Source organism: Mastacembelus armatus, chromosome 7 (genome assembly GCF_900324485.2).
Source record: "Mastacembelus armatus chromosome 7, fMasArm1.2, whole genome shotgun sequence".
Taxonomy (NCBI): domain Eukaryota; kingdom Metazoa; phylum Chordata; class Actinopteri; order Synbranchiformes; family Mastacembelidae; genus Mastacembelus; species Mastacembelus armatus.
Window position 1 is genome coordinate 4,319,436 of NC_046639.1, and position 17,605 is coordinate 4,337,040.

Here is a 17,605-nt window from a genome sequence, read left to right on the forward strand (position 1 = left end):
CGTGGATCAAATGTTAAGAATCACTGTAGATGTGGTGCGTTCATGCCTCATACTTAAGAAAGTAGACTACTGCTGCTGTATACAGAACTACTTGATTGCCTTGGCAACTGCAACTCTTTGTCCCAATCCTGCTTCGTGTCATTCATGCATTCATTTGTCTATTTTTGTCTCAACGTACTTTGTTATAGTAAGTAGCAAGAAAAGGTACTTCAAGAAGGGAAATTAGCTTTCCTCTCTGCGTGTGGTATTAATAATCAGGTGGAGTATAAATAAATAGGCTGCTGTTGACGTTTGAGGGAGAGGAATCTACACCATGAATGAGTTTTGGCTTGTGAAGGATGTAGAAAAAAACAGTTAACAGGGAATGTGGATTATTCCCTACACTGATAAGCTGTGAATCCTCTCCCCTGACAACTGGCTCCAACTATTAATATTTCATTAGCACAAATGAGATTGATCTTCTTGGTGACTCTCTACAGTATGTTAACTGATATATGAAAGAGAGAGAGAAACAGAAAGGGAGAGCAACTCATGGTGCACAGAATAAGAGGAGGGGGAGGGAACAAGGAAAAAAAGGCAGGGAGAGAAGATCTCTATGTAAGCCTTGAGCAAAGCAGATGAGTGGAGAGCAGAGGACACAGCTCTGTAGTTACTCAGAAGATGTGCATAGTAAGGCAAAACCTCATCCTTTCTTTTAATATGAAGCTCAAGCTGAGGTTCTTCTCAGTGGATAATAGTTGAGGTTCTGCTGGAGAGCTGGTGCTGGAGACAGCTGGTGAGCAGATTGGGAGAGAACCTGTAGCTTGGACCAGCAGTCTGGGGCTGCTGCAGGATCACTCAGTCTGTCTAATGCAGGCAGATCAATCACTCCTCTTCCAATAGCACGGGTGAGAGCGCTGAGTCGAGCGGGATACAGCACACGGGGTGGAGATTACTTAGATTAGCGAACAGCCTAGTGCAGTGTGTTGCTCAGCGAGAGAAAGCAACAGAGAGGAAGAGGAGGAGGAGGAGAGAGCGTGGCCAGTTGCGTTCTTTTCTGCAGCAGGAACCAAGAGTCCATCCATTCGTCCTGGGGAGTTTTTTGATCAAAGGGAACAAGGGAAGAGCACCGCAGGTCATTAATGCTCTCTCTGTCTCTCTGCCGATGCTTTGCAGGAGTGGTGCCAGCCAAGAGGAGTCCAAAGCTGGTGGTGAGTACTATGATCTTCAGCTCTTTTGTGTGTGTGTGCATGTTCATGCTGAGTGAAAGGAGCACTATTTAAAGAACAAAAGACAATGTGGTGTGATATCTAACTCTTGCTCTGTTGTTCTGCACCCAGAGTTTTGGAAATCTCCCCATTTATCCTTTTGCTGTCTTCTTTACTTTTTTCATAGTCTGCCAATTTAATTTTTAGCTACATGCTTCTTTCATTGTTATCATTTTCTTGCCTCCATGTTGTCATTTCTCTTTGTTTTGTATCCTCTCACTTTCTCTATGCACCCGCCACCCCCCACTCCTGCCATGCTGCCATCCTGTGACTGATTAAGCATAGCCTAGGCAGAACAGTGTAACAGTGACCAGCTGCTGGGGAGGGCAGGCAGCCACAGCTGAGGGATGATGGGAAAGAGAGGCATGAAGCAAAGATGGGAGAAAGGGAATGTGAATGAGGGAGGGATAGACCAGTGTGGAGGTGGCTTGTCCCACAGCAGTGAATCACTATGATAGCCCACAGCTACAGAAGCTAACAGAGAGAGAGAAGGGGCCAATGACGACTGGATGAGTTCACACACAAGTAGAGGGAGAGTGGCGAAGCTGGAGGAGAGGTTGTAACAGATTGCAATGTGACTTGTAGTTGTGAAAGATAAGAAGGGATGGGGAAAGAAGGGGAAAAAAGAGGCAGAAAGAAGCCTGAGGTTCTGACATGGGACACTGCAGTTATTCTGGAGTTTAGAAGAGCAAACGGCTCCATGTTTTGACGATTCATTTCAACCTGATTTAACAAAAAAAAAAAAAAAAATCAATACAGGCCAAGAAGAGATGACAGTGCAATTTTAAATTACTGGCACCCTAATTCACCCCTGGAAAATTGGCAAGTTATAACAGTAGGACATATCCTCTGGACAGACTAATCCAGAGTCAGTGATGGGTTCAATTCCCATCACTAGAGTGAAAGGCAACCTCATCCACCTCATCCAATGTCTCTTGATTGACATTAAAAGCCCTCCCCTGAGCTGGCTGGATAGAAGGATTAGGATTAGTTTGAAATGGTCAGAAATCAGTCAGAACTCTGGGTGTTACCTATTCAGGTCACATGGACCAGGGGATGAGGAGGGCTGGGTGCTGTGAGGGGATCGAGTGGGACCAATAGTGGCTCTGTCCGACTGTCACTATGGATTAGCTTTCCACAGGAAAAGCCAGTTTTCCCCCTCTCTGTGTTATGTCAGTGAAATGTCACGCTGCATACAACTTTGTGTCAACCCAGAACAACCACTTTGCCTCCAGTTCAGAATCTAAATAGATGCTCACAGTTAACTCCCATATTCAGTAGAGACAGTGGTGTCTCAACCCAGTAAGCAAGTCTGGTGATCATTTGAAAAGTCGCTTTTACATGGCTATTGTCCTCATGAAAAAGCATTACTGGAGTACTTGACCATTCGTCTCGTACAGTGTGAGCAGTGAGAGACTAGGAGATGGTGCCATAACTTCTCTACAGTGCAGTGGTTTATTATTCAGGTCAGATAAGAAATGATTCAGTTGTGAATCTGAACTGAAGCATTTCACTAATTGTGTTTTCTCAGTGAGGCTCACTTTTCATAAATTGTTTTAAAATGTGGTGATAGATAACTACATATTCTGGTTACAGAATCAGAATGTAAAGTTTACAGAAAACCATGCCAAGCATGGCCAAGTTATGGTACTGAATGTTTATCCCATACCTGCATCATACCTGGAACATGTACAGCTACACCGCAATATTACCTGCGGATTCCTCATTAATTACTTTAATGAATACACCAATAAGTTTCCCACAGGCCTATTGCCAGAACCCCACTGATGGCCAAATTACTCCAAAGTAGAGTCCTCCATTTGTATATCATTTGTGCACCTCTCTCTTTTGTTTTTTTTGTTTTTTTTTTCAGGACCCTTTTTGTTTGAATCCTGACTGTGTCACTTGACTGGTCTTATTTAAATGAATTACAAGCCTGCATTTTTTTGTTTGTTTTCCTTTTTTTAATGCAAACACATAGTTGGTTTGAACATTGCCTAATGCGGAAGATGAACATTGAATATTTTCATTGTTAAATTGTTTTTAATTTCAAATTTAAACAGAAGATTATTTTAAGCAATTTCAGTTATATGAATAGCAACAGCATACTGGCAATACTAGTCCAAAGAGTTCTTCTCTGCTGGTGAGATTTTACAATGTGCTTTCAAATCACAGATTAGAGATTCCTTTTTCTTTTGAGACCAATCTTTATTCTGTTTCTATGCATACTCTACAACCTTCTGTAATAAACAAAGAATCATGGAATTCATAACGACAATATCTGTGTTCTTTAAAAATCCCTCACATTTCACAGGCTGGCATGGTCTGGCAACCATGGAAACCAAGTCATTTCTCCTCAAACTCAAGCAGATGTTTTAAACTGAAAGATGTTCTACTGCAATGTCTAAAAAAGATGACCTTGGATGATTTTTCTTTCTCTTTGTCCTCCATCATCACTCACTCATCTATTTTTCCCACTATTTTGCCCTTATCACTGACTCACTTATCACTCTCACTTTTCTGTCCTCTTTCTGCCCTCTACCTCCATCTCATGCTTATATCCACTCCCATCCCTGACACACATACACCTCTCTCTCTGTTTTCGGTCCATCCAGCACCAGTTAGAGAGAAAGGACAGCCAGAGTAGCTCCCAGCACAGTGTGTGCAGCCATCGCAGCACCCACACTGATTCCCCCTGCCACCCACCCTCTGCCATGCCCAGCGAGGCTGTGGCTCCCACTCCTGCTGCCCCCACCCAGCCCCTGCCAGGCCTTCCCCCTCAGGACCCTGCAGATGGCACCTTCACCCTCCAGAAGAAGCCAGACCCCTTTAAGATCTGGGCACAGTCCAGGAGCATGTACGAGAGCCGACGTAAGTAGAATTCAATTTTGTCTTATTCTAGAATTTTTCTGAGTGTTAAAGGATCTGCATGGTTTAGGCTTTTGTTACAGACCTATTAATATAAATATGGCCTGAGAAAGAATATCTGAAACACATACATGCATACTGATGAGAGGCATGATCATATGTGTGTATGCGTGCACGCGTCAGATGCTGTTGATAAGAAATTGTAACTACAAAGAACGTGTGTGTACTTTACTGCACATCATGCAGTGAAAGGACAAGTCACACATCAATTTTTAAATCATTTTGCTTGAAGTTTTAAACTAACCACTTTTGCAGCCAAATAGCTGGTCTCGCACCCTGTAAAATCACTGGAAAAACACTATCCAAAATCCAAAACTGGAACACCAGAATGTACAGTATGGAGCCTCTCTGCAAGACTCCACAGTATCATTTGCAGTCATGGCCTATTCTTGCATTATTCATAGGGAACCACTGTAAGGGTGTCAAACCACTTATTTTCTGCTTCTAAAAGAGGAAACTTTGGGAAAACAGATGGATCCTCCAAAAGAACTCACTCACCTGCATGGCTGAATTACATATGTCAAACCTCCTGCGCTCATACTGGCTGTGATATTTAAGAGGAGAATACGTTTGTATATGCAATAAATAAAAACATCTCGTATCGTAAAACAATGCACTGTGATTATAGAGGGGGTCGTGTACATGCCACATATTGCAGTGTTGGTGAATAACCATAGCTGCCTGTAGAATCTAGGACTGTTACTGATTAAATATTAACTTGGCCCAGAGAGGGCTGCTTTAAGCTGCATCTGATTGGTATATCAGCTTGGTAACCCCTAAAGGTGCTGCAGCCTCTTTTTTTTTAGTTGGTAGGGTCAAGGGGGTGGAGAGACAATAACACAGGAAAGAGAGAAGGAAACTAAGGATGACAAGAAGGCCCACATTCTGTGTCTATATTTGCATGCTTGCTGCTGGCATATACAAGCACTCTGGAATTTGTGCTAAGGTGCAGCCACGCATCGAGTGCACTAGAAGAGCATTATATGAGCGGCTGGCAGTATAACTGAAAGGTGAGCTTTTGTGAATTTAGCTTCCCTATGCCTCATGTCACCTGATGCTTGATGTGACACACAGCTGTTCCTCTTACTGTTAGTTTACTTTGATCACTACTCTCCAGACGTGGGTCAGTGGAGGGTTAATTACAAGTCTGGCCACAGCAGTTTAATTCACACTGAGCGAGTTATTGGGGGAACTGGTGAGCTGAAGCTAATGGGTTCACTGCTAGCCTTGCATGGTGGCCTTGTAGACAGCAGGCAGTGCAGGAAGAAATGGCCTGTGCCTCCTGTGCAGACTGGCCCTCTGGGTTGAACAGACTGACGCCAAATTGCCTGTGTCCTCCTCCACAGTCTGCTAAGTCCATGGTGGGATGCAAATGCGTGGGGAGTTGTGTGTATGATGGCAAGTAGGAGGGATGTGCAGGAGAAAGATGCTGCATATTCATGCACATAAGAAAGGTCCGGTTGGGAATGAGTGCTAATAATAGGGTTCAACATTTATATTGCACACAAATACGATTAGGTTTCCTAGCGTGACACTTTGCACTCTAGTTTGTGGTCTACACATGAAGACAACTGGACATGGATTTGTGATAACTAGACAAAATATAGCACATAACGTGTTAAAAGCAACAAACATTCAGCGATTAGCCTGCATAGATGCTAATGAGTCTACTTTGAGCCGAATCAGCAGTTCACTAGAGAATTTTCACTGTTTCTCTTGTGCATTTCAGTGCCAGATTGCCAAGAACAGGACATTTTCCTCTGGCGAAAGGATACAGGCTTCGGCTTTCGTATCCTTGGTGGAAATGAGCCTGGGGAGCCTGTAAGTATCCCTCCACCTTTGTATCTTATCAATAGGTTGTTGCAGTAGCTAATAAATTGTAGTACCATCTGTACTACTGTATATCCGAATGCTCTGTGCTTCTCCATAGGTTATATAAGGTTTTTTGTTTCTCTGTCTTTACCTTTCCTCCTGCTTTCTGTTTATTCTGCTTTTAAACTGGAGTAGCAGAAGGTCTTTACACATCACTCTCTCTCCAGCCGGAGCTGTTACTCTCTGGAGGACCATATAGACCGCTTGTTAAGAGACGCAAAGGCCTTACTCAACAATCCTTCTGGTTGTGTGCCATATATTTGTCTTAAAAGGAGGGAGCAAGAGGGAGAGTGCAAGGCAGATATTGAGGAATAGAGGGAAATAAAATGGCAGTAGGTTTCAGGTCTACCCCACAGGAAATAGTACTTGTTGTTTCTGCCAAATATGGTAGTTGTGCTCTTGTTTCTGTCAGAGCTGTGTATACACTCCTACACAATGCCTAAAGCACGCAAGCTTCTCCAAGGTCCCAGTAGGCTGCACTGGCCTTGGTGGTTTCTCTGAACATTAGCCACACATACCTTGAAGTAATGCAACAGTACACTCTGAAATGCTGCTGTGTTTAACAGATTATTTTAAAATCAAGAGATAAGTCATACTGAGTCAAAGCACTCTCTCTTGGCTGGGTAGTTTAATTTACTGCAGTTTGTTGATTCCTAATTACCCACAGTCTCATAATCATAAAGCTACTTTATTCACATACTGTGTTGATAGACGACGCAATAAATTATAGTGTTGTTACACAGAAATTTGTTCATGCTTTGGGTGTGTTTACATTTCCCAGATCTACATCGGACACATAGTAAAGTATGGGGCTGCAGATGAGGATGGTCGCCTGCGGTCGGGTGATGAGCTCATCTGTGTGGATGGCACGGCAGTGGTCGGCAAGTCTCACCAACTGGTGGTGCAGCTGATGCAGCAGGCTGCCAAGCAGGGCCATGTCAACCTCACTGTCAGACGCAAGACACCCAGCTACGGAGGTGATTAGATGTTTACATAAAACTTCATCTATGTCATGAATGTGCATGTGATGTAAACATCATGCACATTGCATTCTCTTCTGTGCATCAGACAGGCAATCTTCAGAAAAAATCCAAATGTAATGTTTCTCTAAGTAAGTTCTCTTCCTCCTCAATCCCAGTGTCAAAAGGAGAAGGTGACGTTCCTCCATCACCAGCCTCCTCCCACCACAGCAGCACGCAGGCACCCAGCCTGACAGAGGGCAAGCGGACCCCACAGGGGAGCCAGAACTCACTCAACACTGTCAGCTCTGGCAGTGGATCAACCAGTGGCATAGGCAGCGGTGGTGGAGGTGGTAGTGGTAGTGCGGTGGTGCCTGCCTCCCTGCAGCCGTATGACGTGGAAATCCAGCGTGGTGAGAATGAGGGCTTTGGTTTCGTCATCGTATCATCCGTTTCCAGGCCTGATGCTGGCACCACTTTCGGTAAGTGAGGCAGACTGAAGTAGCGCTAGTTAAGATTGACGGTGACTTCTATTCAGTGTGACGTGAGAATTTATTTTGTTTACTCTGGGCTGACTGACTTTAAAGGATTAACATGGTTCAATTTAGTCTGACTCAACTGATTGTATTTGTAATCTACACTGGTGCATGTTTTGTGAAAATACTCTCTCGCAATCATGATTTGTTTCTGTGATTCACTTACTGTAGCAGCACGAGCAAATAATTTAACACAGAGCAACATCACCATATACAGGACTGACAATACTACTTGATGAAAACAATTTTCAATTTATCACCAGATTCTTGAGGGTTTACCAAGTGAACACATCTTTAATTCAAATGCAAACAGCCAGACTGTTTCACTGTCCAAAGTAATGACCACAGACAGTTTTTCAGTATTTTCTAGCTGTAAACACAGTAACACAAGATGGTAATGATATATTTAATAAAAATAAGCAGCGAAAAAGGATGACCGTATGAATTAACTATTACAGATCTTAGCTGTAGTGACAGTTACAGTACTCCACATTTAAGGATTGTACATCCTTTTGCACATAATGTAGTGTCAAAACAATCCCATTCTACTTAAGGGATTTATGGGGGCCTGTGCTATGTGTATAACCTATCACTGACACCCTGATATTAGATACAAAACATTTCATAATCTCTATTACTGCTTATGGGATGGAAAATAGTTTGACCTTTCTAAATAAAATAATTTTTATCTTGCTAAATCCAGTGTTTTTAAGCCTGTTTAAGGCCTGCAGATACAAAAATTACAAAAATTTGACTTTAAACAAAATCTGAATTGGTGCATGTAACAGCACCAGTCTCCAATACACAGTATCCAGCAAGGACACAACTACAGTGTAGTATAAGAGTGAAAATGCACCAGTGAATGAAATGACTGATGCCATCTTCTATCAGAATTACATCATTTGCAGTTACCCCTCATTGATGTTTTTTTTTTCAGTCCACTTTATGAATAGCAGGGTGGCAGCCTTTGACAAGAAAGCACTTAATGCCACAGTTCACAGACCTACAATCATGAAAAAAATCTCTTCCTGTACAGAGCACACTCACTCAGCATCAGGCTGGCTGCGGCTTTATCACAAACACCATCATTACAGATTCACGCCTCACAGCTGCCCTCAGTAATTCACTCAGCAAGTAATTGAGGTCTACTCAGCACAGTCCATAGCTGTCTATACCATTCACGTATCATGGTAAAACAGCAGAATTGAAAGCATTAAAGCTGCTCAGTCACTAATGAGGAATTGTAGACATCCTCCTCCAACAAATTTGCCGTTGACCTCCAAGTGATGAATTTCCAATGCCAATGTCATGCCAACCTTGTACAGTTAGCCATTATAATGATGCACTGTGATGTCACACAAGCAAGACACAAGATTCAATGAGACATGACCAATACTGATCGCCCAGGGAAAGTTTCATTGATCCCATGGGTTAACCATGTCTCTCTGCAAAACATATTGCAATAATTTATGTATTATTTATAGTGACACCAGTGACGGTGTCAACAACCTTGTCTGAATGTCTTCTAGTCTTCTGAGGTTCTTGTTTTTGCCGCTGCCTCACTGTGTTCCCCTGCTCTACTCCAGCACCGATCCTCTTGGGAGGATGAGATGCATGGACTTTACTCTTTTATGTTCTGATCTGGGATTGTGTTGTAGCATCCTTCTCTCACTCTCCTAATGGATTCCAAACATGTGGGGACATGAGCTGAAGTCTCACCAAAGAGGTGTATCACTAAAAAAAAAAAAAAAAAAAAAAAAAAAAAAGCAAGATTCTGAGGAATCTTCCAGGGGCATTGGATGTTTTTTTTTAGTCCTGAAGGGGGGAAAAAAGCATTTTCAGCATTTTCAACCTCCTATGTCTCATCAATATATAAATATATAAAGCATTTTCCTCCAGTCCAGTAAAGCCCATCCCCTCTTAGTGTGACCCAGGGTTGGTGTATCTCTGAAATGAGGTTATGTAATAAATATGGATGTAGCAAATAAATAAATAAATAAAAACAACAGGGCTAGCATAGGGAGGAGCACAGATAAAGGGGGGCAGACAGAGGGAGTGTAAGGAGAACTGGAGGTCCCCAGGGTTTGTTCAGAGCTTCTGTTCAAAAAAGTTGTGTAGTATTGAATACTGTCTCTAACATAGTGACTGTGTTTATTGTGGTGCTTGCACTGTCTGCATATATTAGCTACAGGCTGTACCTCCCACCTTAGAGTGCTCCTCTTTATAAAATCTTACCAAGACACCATAGCTGCAGCTTCTGCATTCTCCCAGAGCCCATACATTTTGTACATTTTGCATGTGTACTCATTCCAACATGTTAACCTAGGATAGAGTTTTTCTGTGGGTGAATTGGGAAGTGGTGGTTTCAATAATTAAACTTCTCCTCTCTCTCTCTTTCTGTCTTCTCCTTTTTTATAAAATTTAAATCACTATCACAATCAAACAAATAATCTCCCAAATCAAACCATCAACACATTATTTCTAACACACAATATGTATAATCAAACAAACCAACTTGTATGGTAACGCAAAAGCTGGAAATGCTTGTGTGGCCATGCCCCACAAAATAGGACGCATCATTGAGGGCAGCCCAGCAGACCGCTGCGGGAAGCTGAAAGTCGGGGACCGAATACTGGCTGTGAACGGCTGCTCCATCACCAACAAGTCACACTCAGACATAGTCAACCTGATCAAGGAAGCCGGGAACACAGTCTCGCTTAGGATCATCCCAGGTGATGGTAAGGCTTTTGGCTTCCTGTTTTATAATACATCATGATGTGACTTATTCATGGATGTGGTGGGAAGAAAAGGGCACGGCTGCTCTATACAAGCAAGAGCACTTTTAATGAGTGTGTGAACCCTGGTATCTCAGAGTGAGTCACTGAGTAGGAGTATGGTGAAGTTGCGCCCAGAAACTATTGTAAGACTCTCCCTGCCTTTTCTTTATTTTCTTGATGGATATCTTGAGATTTGTTCAGAGCCACAAATCAAGTGCCTATTCTTCAGCTTAGATTAGGAAAGGACACAGGACTCTAAACTCAGCTCAAGCAGTTTATAATGAAAGATTTGAAACAATAAAAATACATAATTGTGTAGTATTATACACTACACAATTATGTATTTTTATTGTATTTTTAATTATACCATGCCACGATACAACACAGAAAATGTGAATATAGCTCATATTTTTGTCCACCAGAGGGAAACATAAACCTATTAATCCTAATTACAAAGCACTGTCAGTCGTCATTTTGAGGCGTAAAGGAGGTTTTTCTTGTTTGAAATGGACACAGATTGTCCATGTCAAAATGAAAAGTAACTGTTCAGTCACAGCATTAAGACAAAGTGATACTGCTCATGGCAGTACACACTGAAAAGAAATTCATTTAATTATGTGTAATACATTTCACTTTATTTCCTGCTATGCTTTTCTTTGGTCATTTTAATCTTCTAAAGTTTAAGACATGTCAGCAACAGTGCCTGTTATTGGCTGAGCCACAGGTCAACTAATAAAAACACTGAGCAGAGCTGTGCTGCAATACCCTCCATAGAGACAGAAAACGAAGCTTAATTAAGACTGGAGGTGAGAGAGTTGGGAACAAACTCCCACACACACATGTTCACTATTTCACAGGCGCACGTGTGTATGTACATGCACAACGTGAGGTTTTCTAGTAGAAAACATGGTATTGCCTTCTAATATGCGAACAATGGCATTTATTGTATTGAAATATCATCAAAGATGTGTGTAGCTATAGCAAACTGCTCACCTCAGAAAGACAGAGAGGTGGCTGTGTGGTCATATTTCTTTCAGTAATGACGAGAGTATGAGTAAAGAGCCTGACACGACTGAGTCAAGCTGATGTTCTTGCAAAAAACAGACAGAGCCGTACTACCACCAGTCACTGGAAACTAATGTGTGCTGCTGAGTTCTTGCTGGTGACAAGATGGCATTAAAGAGATGCAAGAAGGAGCAGCTGACCTTGTTTTTTTTTTTTTTAACCTCCTTGAGTAGCAAATTAAACACTGATGTAAGTCATGAGTTTTATTATTCTCTTTACTGCTGGTTTTAGTGCATGCAGCAGGGCCAGTGTTGTCCATGAGCAAATGACAAATGACAACATCACAGGCAGTTAGCATCAGGTTGAAGAGAGTAGCCTGTGGGTGGATCAGCAGGACTCTACTGGACAGTAACATTTTGTTCTCCAGAGTGTCTTTTGAAAACATAGCTACAGGCAAATGCATTTAAAAAGCAGGGACTTTGTTTTAGTTTTGGTATTTCTTTTCTTTTAATTGTACTTTTCTGCTTTTTTTTTCCAGAATCTTCCAATGCTGCTCTACTTACTAATGCTGAGAAAATAGCTACCATCACCACCACACACACACCTCAGCAATCCACAGAGTTGCGGTGAGTGATGATGCATAATTGTCTAAAAGTATGCAGAAAAAAACCTCTATTTTTAATGTAGGATAAGGCATATTCATTTAAGTTTCTCTTTTCAAAGGAATAACTCAAAGTCAAAAGGAGCCCCTCCTCCTCCACCCACACAAACTCAGACAACACAGGTAAGGATAGATGTTTTCTCCACAGGTAATGGTCGTCTAGTTTTTTATTCAATTTCAGTACAACAGTTACCAACTATCAGTCACATCCCCCAATAGACAATAGCAATAAAGATATGAGTAGAGCTACTGATGCATCATTTTCTTTTGAATAGTGACAGAACTAGTGTGATGAATGTAAACCGAGAGCTAAAAAGAGAATTTCAATGATGGCCAATCAAGGGGGTTTTAATGTTTCAGTTTCAGAAAGAAAGGTTACAGAAATCTAAAATGACCACATTTCTACACATTTTAACTGTTGCCAATTAACCAGTGCATGATATTGGAGTGCCTTAATTTTGAATAAAGCTTTGAACCTGTAAGTAGCAGAGAAAATGATTTTAGAGGGGGAGGCCATACTTCTGTTAGGAGGACACTTTGATTACTATGGTAAGTTTTAGGTCCAGCCCTTGTGCTGCCCTTGCCTGTGATCCGTACCCTGCTCACAGGCTCATGCTGCATAAATTATTCATGTCTTCCAGAGTATTGTACTGCAATTGACTTTTGGGAGTTTTTGTGGGACATACCTTGATTAGTCCTGAAGTTTGGACTCACTTTTTGACTCCCTTGTGCACCATGGATTAGTTACTTCTCCTTGTATTATCTCTCCTTTTCTATCTCAGGACGCTGAGTTCTACTCTGTGGACCTGGAGCGGGAAAGTAAAGGTTTTGGTTTTAGTCTGAGAGGAGGAAGGGAGTACAACATGGACCTGTATGTGCTAAGACTAGCAGAGGATGGTGCTGCTGTCCGAAATGGCAAGATGAGGGTATGAAACCGGCTCTTCTATAGACCTTGGCAGCCTGAAGGTCCCTGAGTCTTTGCACGCTGTTGTTGCTAGCTAGCTGTGAGTATAACAAGGCTTCTCTGTTTTAGGTGGGAGATGAGATCCTTGAGATTAATGGTGAGAGCACAAAGAACATGAAGCATTCACGTGCAATTGAACTGATCAAAAACGGTGGCCGGAGGGCACGGCTCGTCCTCAAACGGGGGGATGGATCAGTACCTGAATATGGTACGTAAACACTTGATGTAAATAACGCTGCAAATGTGAGCAAAACTTATTTCTTTTTCCAGCGGTACAAACTACAGGCTATAATACTGCTCCTGTCTGATTAGCACACTCCTCTTTTCTAAAATTGATGATTGATGGAATGATTTTCACGATTGTTACTGCTGTGAACCTCTAACAGGAAGATGTTTTTAGGACATGAGCTTGCAAAGATCATTAATCAATTAAAGGAATTGCTCCCACATAAGTTAGTTCAGTGATTTATTCTCTACAGGATCTTAAGCAGGTATGTTTTATAGTTGGTATTCCCTCCCCAGAGCTGTATGCTCTGCTAATAGATTATGCCCCTCACAGTTGTTGTATTTTACAGCATTATTTTATTATTTATGTATTATATGTATATAATATTTATTATATGTATATAATATATATTTGTTTAGGGAGGGTTTATTGGTCTAACACTTTTCCCTCCTCATATGTTTTTTTTAATACTGTATAAAGTGTAATGTTTTCTTGCCATTTACAACAGAGCCCTTCTTTTCTCTGTTAAGACACACTGTAAAACAGCCTCTTGTCTGTTTTATTTGTCTCCTCTCTATCCCTCCTCCTTTCTCTCTGATTGTCTCTTGTTGCTGGGCTCTTCCTCCTCTCTCCAGCGATGATGGCTCCTCATCTCGCTGTTGGTACAATGAGGAATGACAAGATGGGAGAGCCCTGTTTCTACCTAATGGGCCAAAATCAGACCACGGTTTGTAGCCAAAAGTCTGTCCCAGTCCAATCTCCTGGTCATTTTTTTCCCTTTAAATTTTATCCACCCTTCTCTTCAGCTCATCCCTACCTGCATCTTACATCTCACTGTGTTTGCGCCTGTGTCAGGTTACATAGTGTACATGCTTAATGTCTTGTGCCTGAATTAAACTTTTCTTAGTTAACTTCTGTGAAACCGTACATGTGCGTCCTCCAGTGACAAACCAAATATTTTTACTGAAACTAATTTAATGCCACTGCTCATTACATGCTGCTGCTATAGCAACCTGTCTCTAATCTGGCATACTTGCAGTCAAACACACTCTTGTTTTTTTATTTTTTTTTGTTTTGCCCCTCCCATTGACGCACTTTGAGTTCTTCACGATTTTGTTTTGAATGATTCCCAGGTGCCTGCTGTGTCATTGATAACCTCTGCCCTACACTTGCTGATGTGTTGCACCTGCTGCTGTTGCTGACATCACCTTGTGTTGCAGCCCTATAGAGAGAACATATTGAAGTGTTTAATCACTTCAATGCAATTCATGTGTATAGATGTAAATCAGAATGTTATACATCACTTTAGATCACCCTCCCTGTTTATGGGAATATATATATATATATGTCTATGTATATATATATATATAATATATGAATAGCATATAAAAGAGCACATATATGCTCGATTTCTATTTTCTATATTTTCTATCTGTGCATTGACCCTCAGTCATGTCAATGCAAGAGTTCAAATGAACCAACAAGAAACGTCATGCCATTGATGTATTCTTCTTCTCATTGACTCTATAAGGTATTTCTAGTCATCGTTCTTTTTCTCCTTTCCGCTCTCCTGCAGACGGCAGCAGTGACGGGCACGCTTCCACACCCGGGGCACAAAACACTCCGGAAGTGAGAATGCTGCCATCCAACAGCCGAAATCACACCTCATTGGAGTCCAGTTATCCACCAGACCTTCACAAACCATCACGCCAGGAGGAGGCTGCGCGTGGCCGAGACAGGGACAGGGCTGGGTCAGATCATAAGGACTCCCACGGCCGGCAATTTAACTCCCACCATCATCACACCTGGAATAATAATCACAGTCAAAGTACTCCCAGACAGCAGTCTCCAGAGAACAGTAACAGTAGTAGCAATGGCAACAAGAAGAGTCGAGGCCGCAAAGTCAAGAAATCTGAGTCGGAGAGCGGCATCTCTAAACTCCTAAAGACTCTGAGGAAAGATAGCTCGGGGAAAAAGGCTGCAGCTGCTGAGAAACTGAGGGGGCGAGAGCTCTCAAGCAGCAATTCTACTTTGGATGAGAAGTTTCGTCTGCAGCGGCGCGGCTCCCTTGACCGCTCACCAACCCGAAGGCAAGCCTCATCTCCCGATCGTCGGCGGGCCAAGTCCATGGACCGCAGGGCAGAACGAGCTCATCGGGATCGTACACCTGAGAGGGAGTACGATGATGGAGGGTTCCTCGCAGTAACCCCTGAACGAAAGTTCTATGAAAGGAGGTTCCTCAAGGATTCACAGATGGCTGGGCGAGTCAAGGAGGCTACTACCCCTGAGCGCAGCAACAACGTTGGGGATTCCATGTCTCTTTCCAGGGGCCGTACATATGATAGAGCCACAAAAAATGGCAACCTCCTGAGAGACTCTTCCTCAGAGAAGAGGGAAGAAAGATATTGGATCAATGGTACACCTGAGAGACGATACCGAGTGGAGCGGGACTCTTCCCCTGACAGTAACTACAGCCGGGACGAGCTGAACTATGCAGCAGCACCCAGACTGAAGGACTACTACAGCATGATGAAGAACAACAATGCCGCCTACAACAACACAGGCCATAACAATAACCCAGTAGGCCGCAGCCCAAACCAGCTCCCTGAGCCCAAGAGAAGGCTGTACAAAGAAAGCCCCAAAGACCTCAGCATCTAGAGCAGAGCAGAGATCGCCCTCGCCACTCTCTCCTCTATCTGTGCAAACTCTGTACCATACACTGGAATTGGACTTCTGAGGATAGTAACTCTTGTACTTTATTTGGTTGAATGGTTTATTGATTGATTTGGTTGAATTAACTATTTGTGATCCCATCCAGAGATTCATAAAACAGCAGGAGTACAATCCTATCAGTTCATACTGGTTGTTTTGTCATTGTTATAGTTTTTTTGAACATAACAGAGGTTGTTGTACTATAGTAAAGGTATTGTATGTGCCTGCATATGAAATCAGTGATATTGCTTTATGTAGGCATTGCTGAATCTAAATATTTGTTCCCTCAGAGGTATGAAATATGCTTCCAGCTGTGGTAACTTCTAACTACTAAGCTTGTTTTCAACTTGTTTTTAGATGTCTTTTCCATACTTAATTTCTTTACTGAGTAAACTATAGCACAAGACACTGGTGGATAACAAAAACTGTAGAAATCGCATTGGACAAAAATTTAAATTCTAAAGTAGAGTGCTAATTATATAAATAATATATGACTTTATTGCATTTGCTCACTATTTATTTTTAATTTGGCACATATATTGAGCAAGCGTCACTGAACCTTTAAGGTAGAAGTGCACACCATACCTGGGAAAGCATGCTGTACCCTCGTGTTGCACCCTTGAAATGTGTGGCAGCTCCCCTTCTTCTCCCACCATCTCAAAATTTAAAAAAAGAAACCAAACAACTGATGTAAAAACTGTTATGTTCCTAGCTTCTCCCTTGGAATAGGATTATAAACATAGCTTGAACACTCTGGCCTACACTGTGGTTTGTCACTCTGTTCTGATAGTGGTGAAGGAACATGACTCCCTGTCAACTGGTCTGGTAGATTCTCTGTTGAAGAAAAATTATAAAAATTTGTTGCTCATCAAAATTTCAATTTAGTACTTTAGATGAGTCTGCGTTATGCCAGAAAAGCAGCTTGAAGCTGCCATAAAAATATTTTTCAGATATGGATGTTATATGGATTACAGAAGAATAAAAAGTATAAATTATCCCTGTGCAAGATGCATGTGTAAATTAAAGTGTAGTTAACCACTTTATCTGATAGGTTTGAGTGAGAATAATCAATATGAAACATGCACTGTAATCCCACAGCAACTGTTAGCCCTGTCCTCATGTAAATGATACCCACATTTGTGCACCGACCATCTCCTGGGTCCTGACAGAAAGAGCTTGTTTGGTAATTATGGAGAGTCCTGATACAGGAGAAGACCAATCTGCCATGCTGAGCCATGCCGTCACGCCACTGGAGTCTGACTGCTGCTTTATAATGTGTTTTGTGTGTATTCTCTGTTTTATGTTTCATTTAAGAACTAAAAATATATTGGATTAATCACAACAAATGCATTGTTTGATCATTCTTGTCACCATGGTACTGTATTTAAACAAAAAACTAACAAAAAAAACACCTTTAAGAAGTTAACCCGTTGGCCATCACCTGTAAAGAATTTTCCCAATGTAACTATTAGGAACCTGTCAAGGAATAAAATGTTGCCTTTTTCTTGTACAAAAGAGAAATTTATGAAAAACTCAGCAATGAGGAATGTGATATTGTGTTTATATCTCTGAAATGGACCTGATGATTTATGGGAAATGTGTTGATTTATTCTGGATCAGGTATGTAAAAAACATTTTCAAATGAAAGACTGTATTTGGTCAGTTTGAGTCTCTCTTGATGGTTAGCCTGCCTTTGTATTATAAAGCACTTGTATGCA

General features: G+C 41.7%; 1 protein-coding gene across 9 annotated transcripts in view; it reads left to right on the forward strand.

Annotated features, from left to right (window-relative positions):
- LOC113145492 (membrane-associated guanylate kinase, WW and PDZ domain-containing protein 1-like) overlaps nt 1-17,605 on the forward strand; it is a 78,368-nt gene extending 60,763 nt beyond the window's left edge. For 6 of the 9 annotated variants that reach the window (XM_026332281.1, XM_026332283.1, XM_026332282.1 and 3 more), the window contains 11 exons: nt 1,156-1,190; nt 3,863-4,118; nt 5,905-5,996; nt 6,829-7,024; nt 7,186-7,488; nt 10,077-10,280; nt 11,863-11,950; nt 12,048-12,108; nt 12,768-12,911; nt 13,019-13,157; nt 14,752-17,605. In XM_026332281.1, coding sequence (XP_026188066.1) covers nt 1,156-1,190; nt 3,863-4,118; nt 5,905-5,996; nt 6,829-7,024; nt 7,186-7,488; nt 10,077-10,280; nt 11,863-11,950; nt 12,048-12,108; nt 12,768-12,911; nt 13,019-13,157; nt 14,752-15,833 — 2,600 coding nt within the window. In that variant the 3' untranslated portion in view covers nt 15,834-17,605. Of the gene's footprint in view, nt 1-1,155; nt 1,191-3,862; nt 4,119-5,904; nt 5,997-6,828; nt 7,025-7,185; nt 7,489-10,076; nt 10,281-11,862; nt 11,951-12,047; nt 12,109-12,767; nt 12,912-13,018; nt 13,158-13,810; nt 13,903-14,751 lie in introns of all 9 variants that reach the window. The other 3 variants (XM_026332288.1, XM_033325303.1, XM_026332284.1) reach the window with 2 other exon arrangements.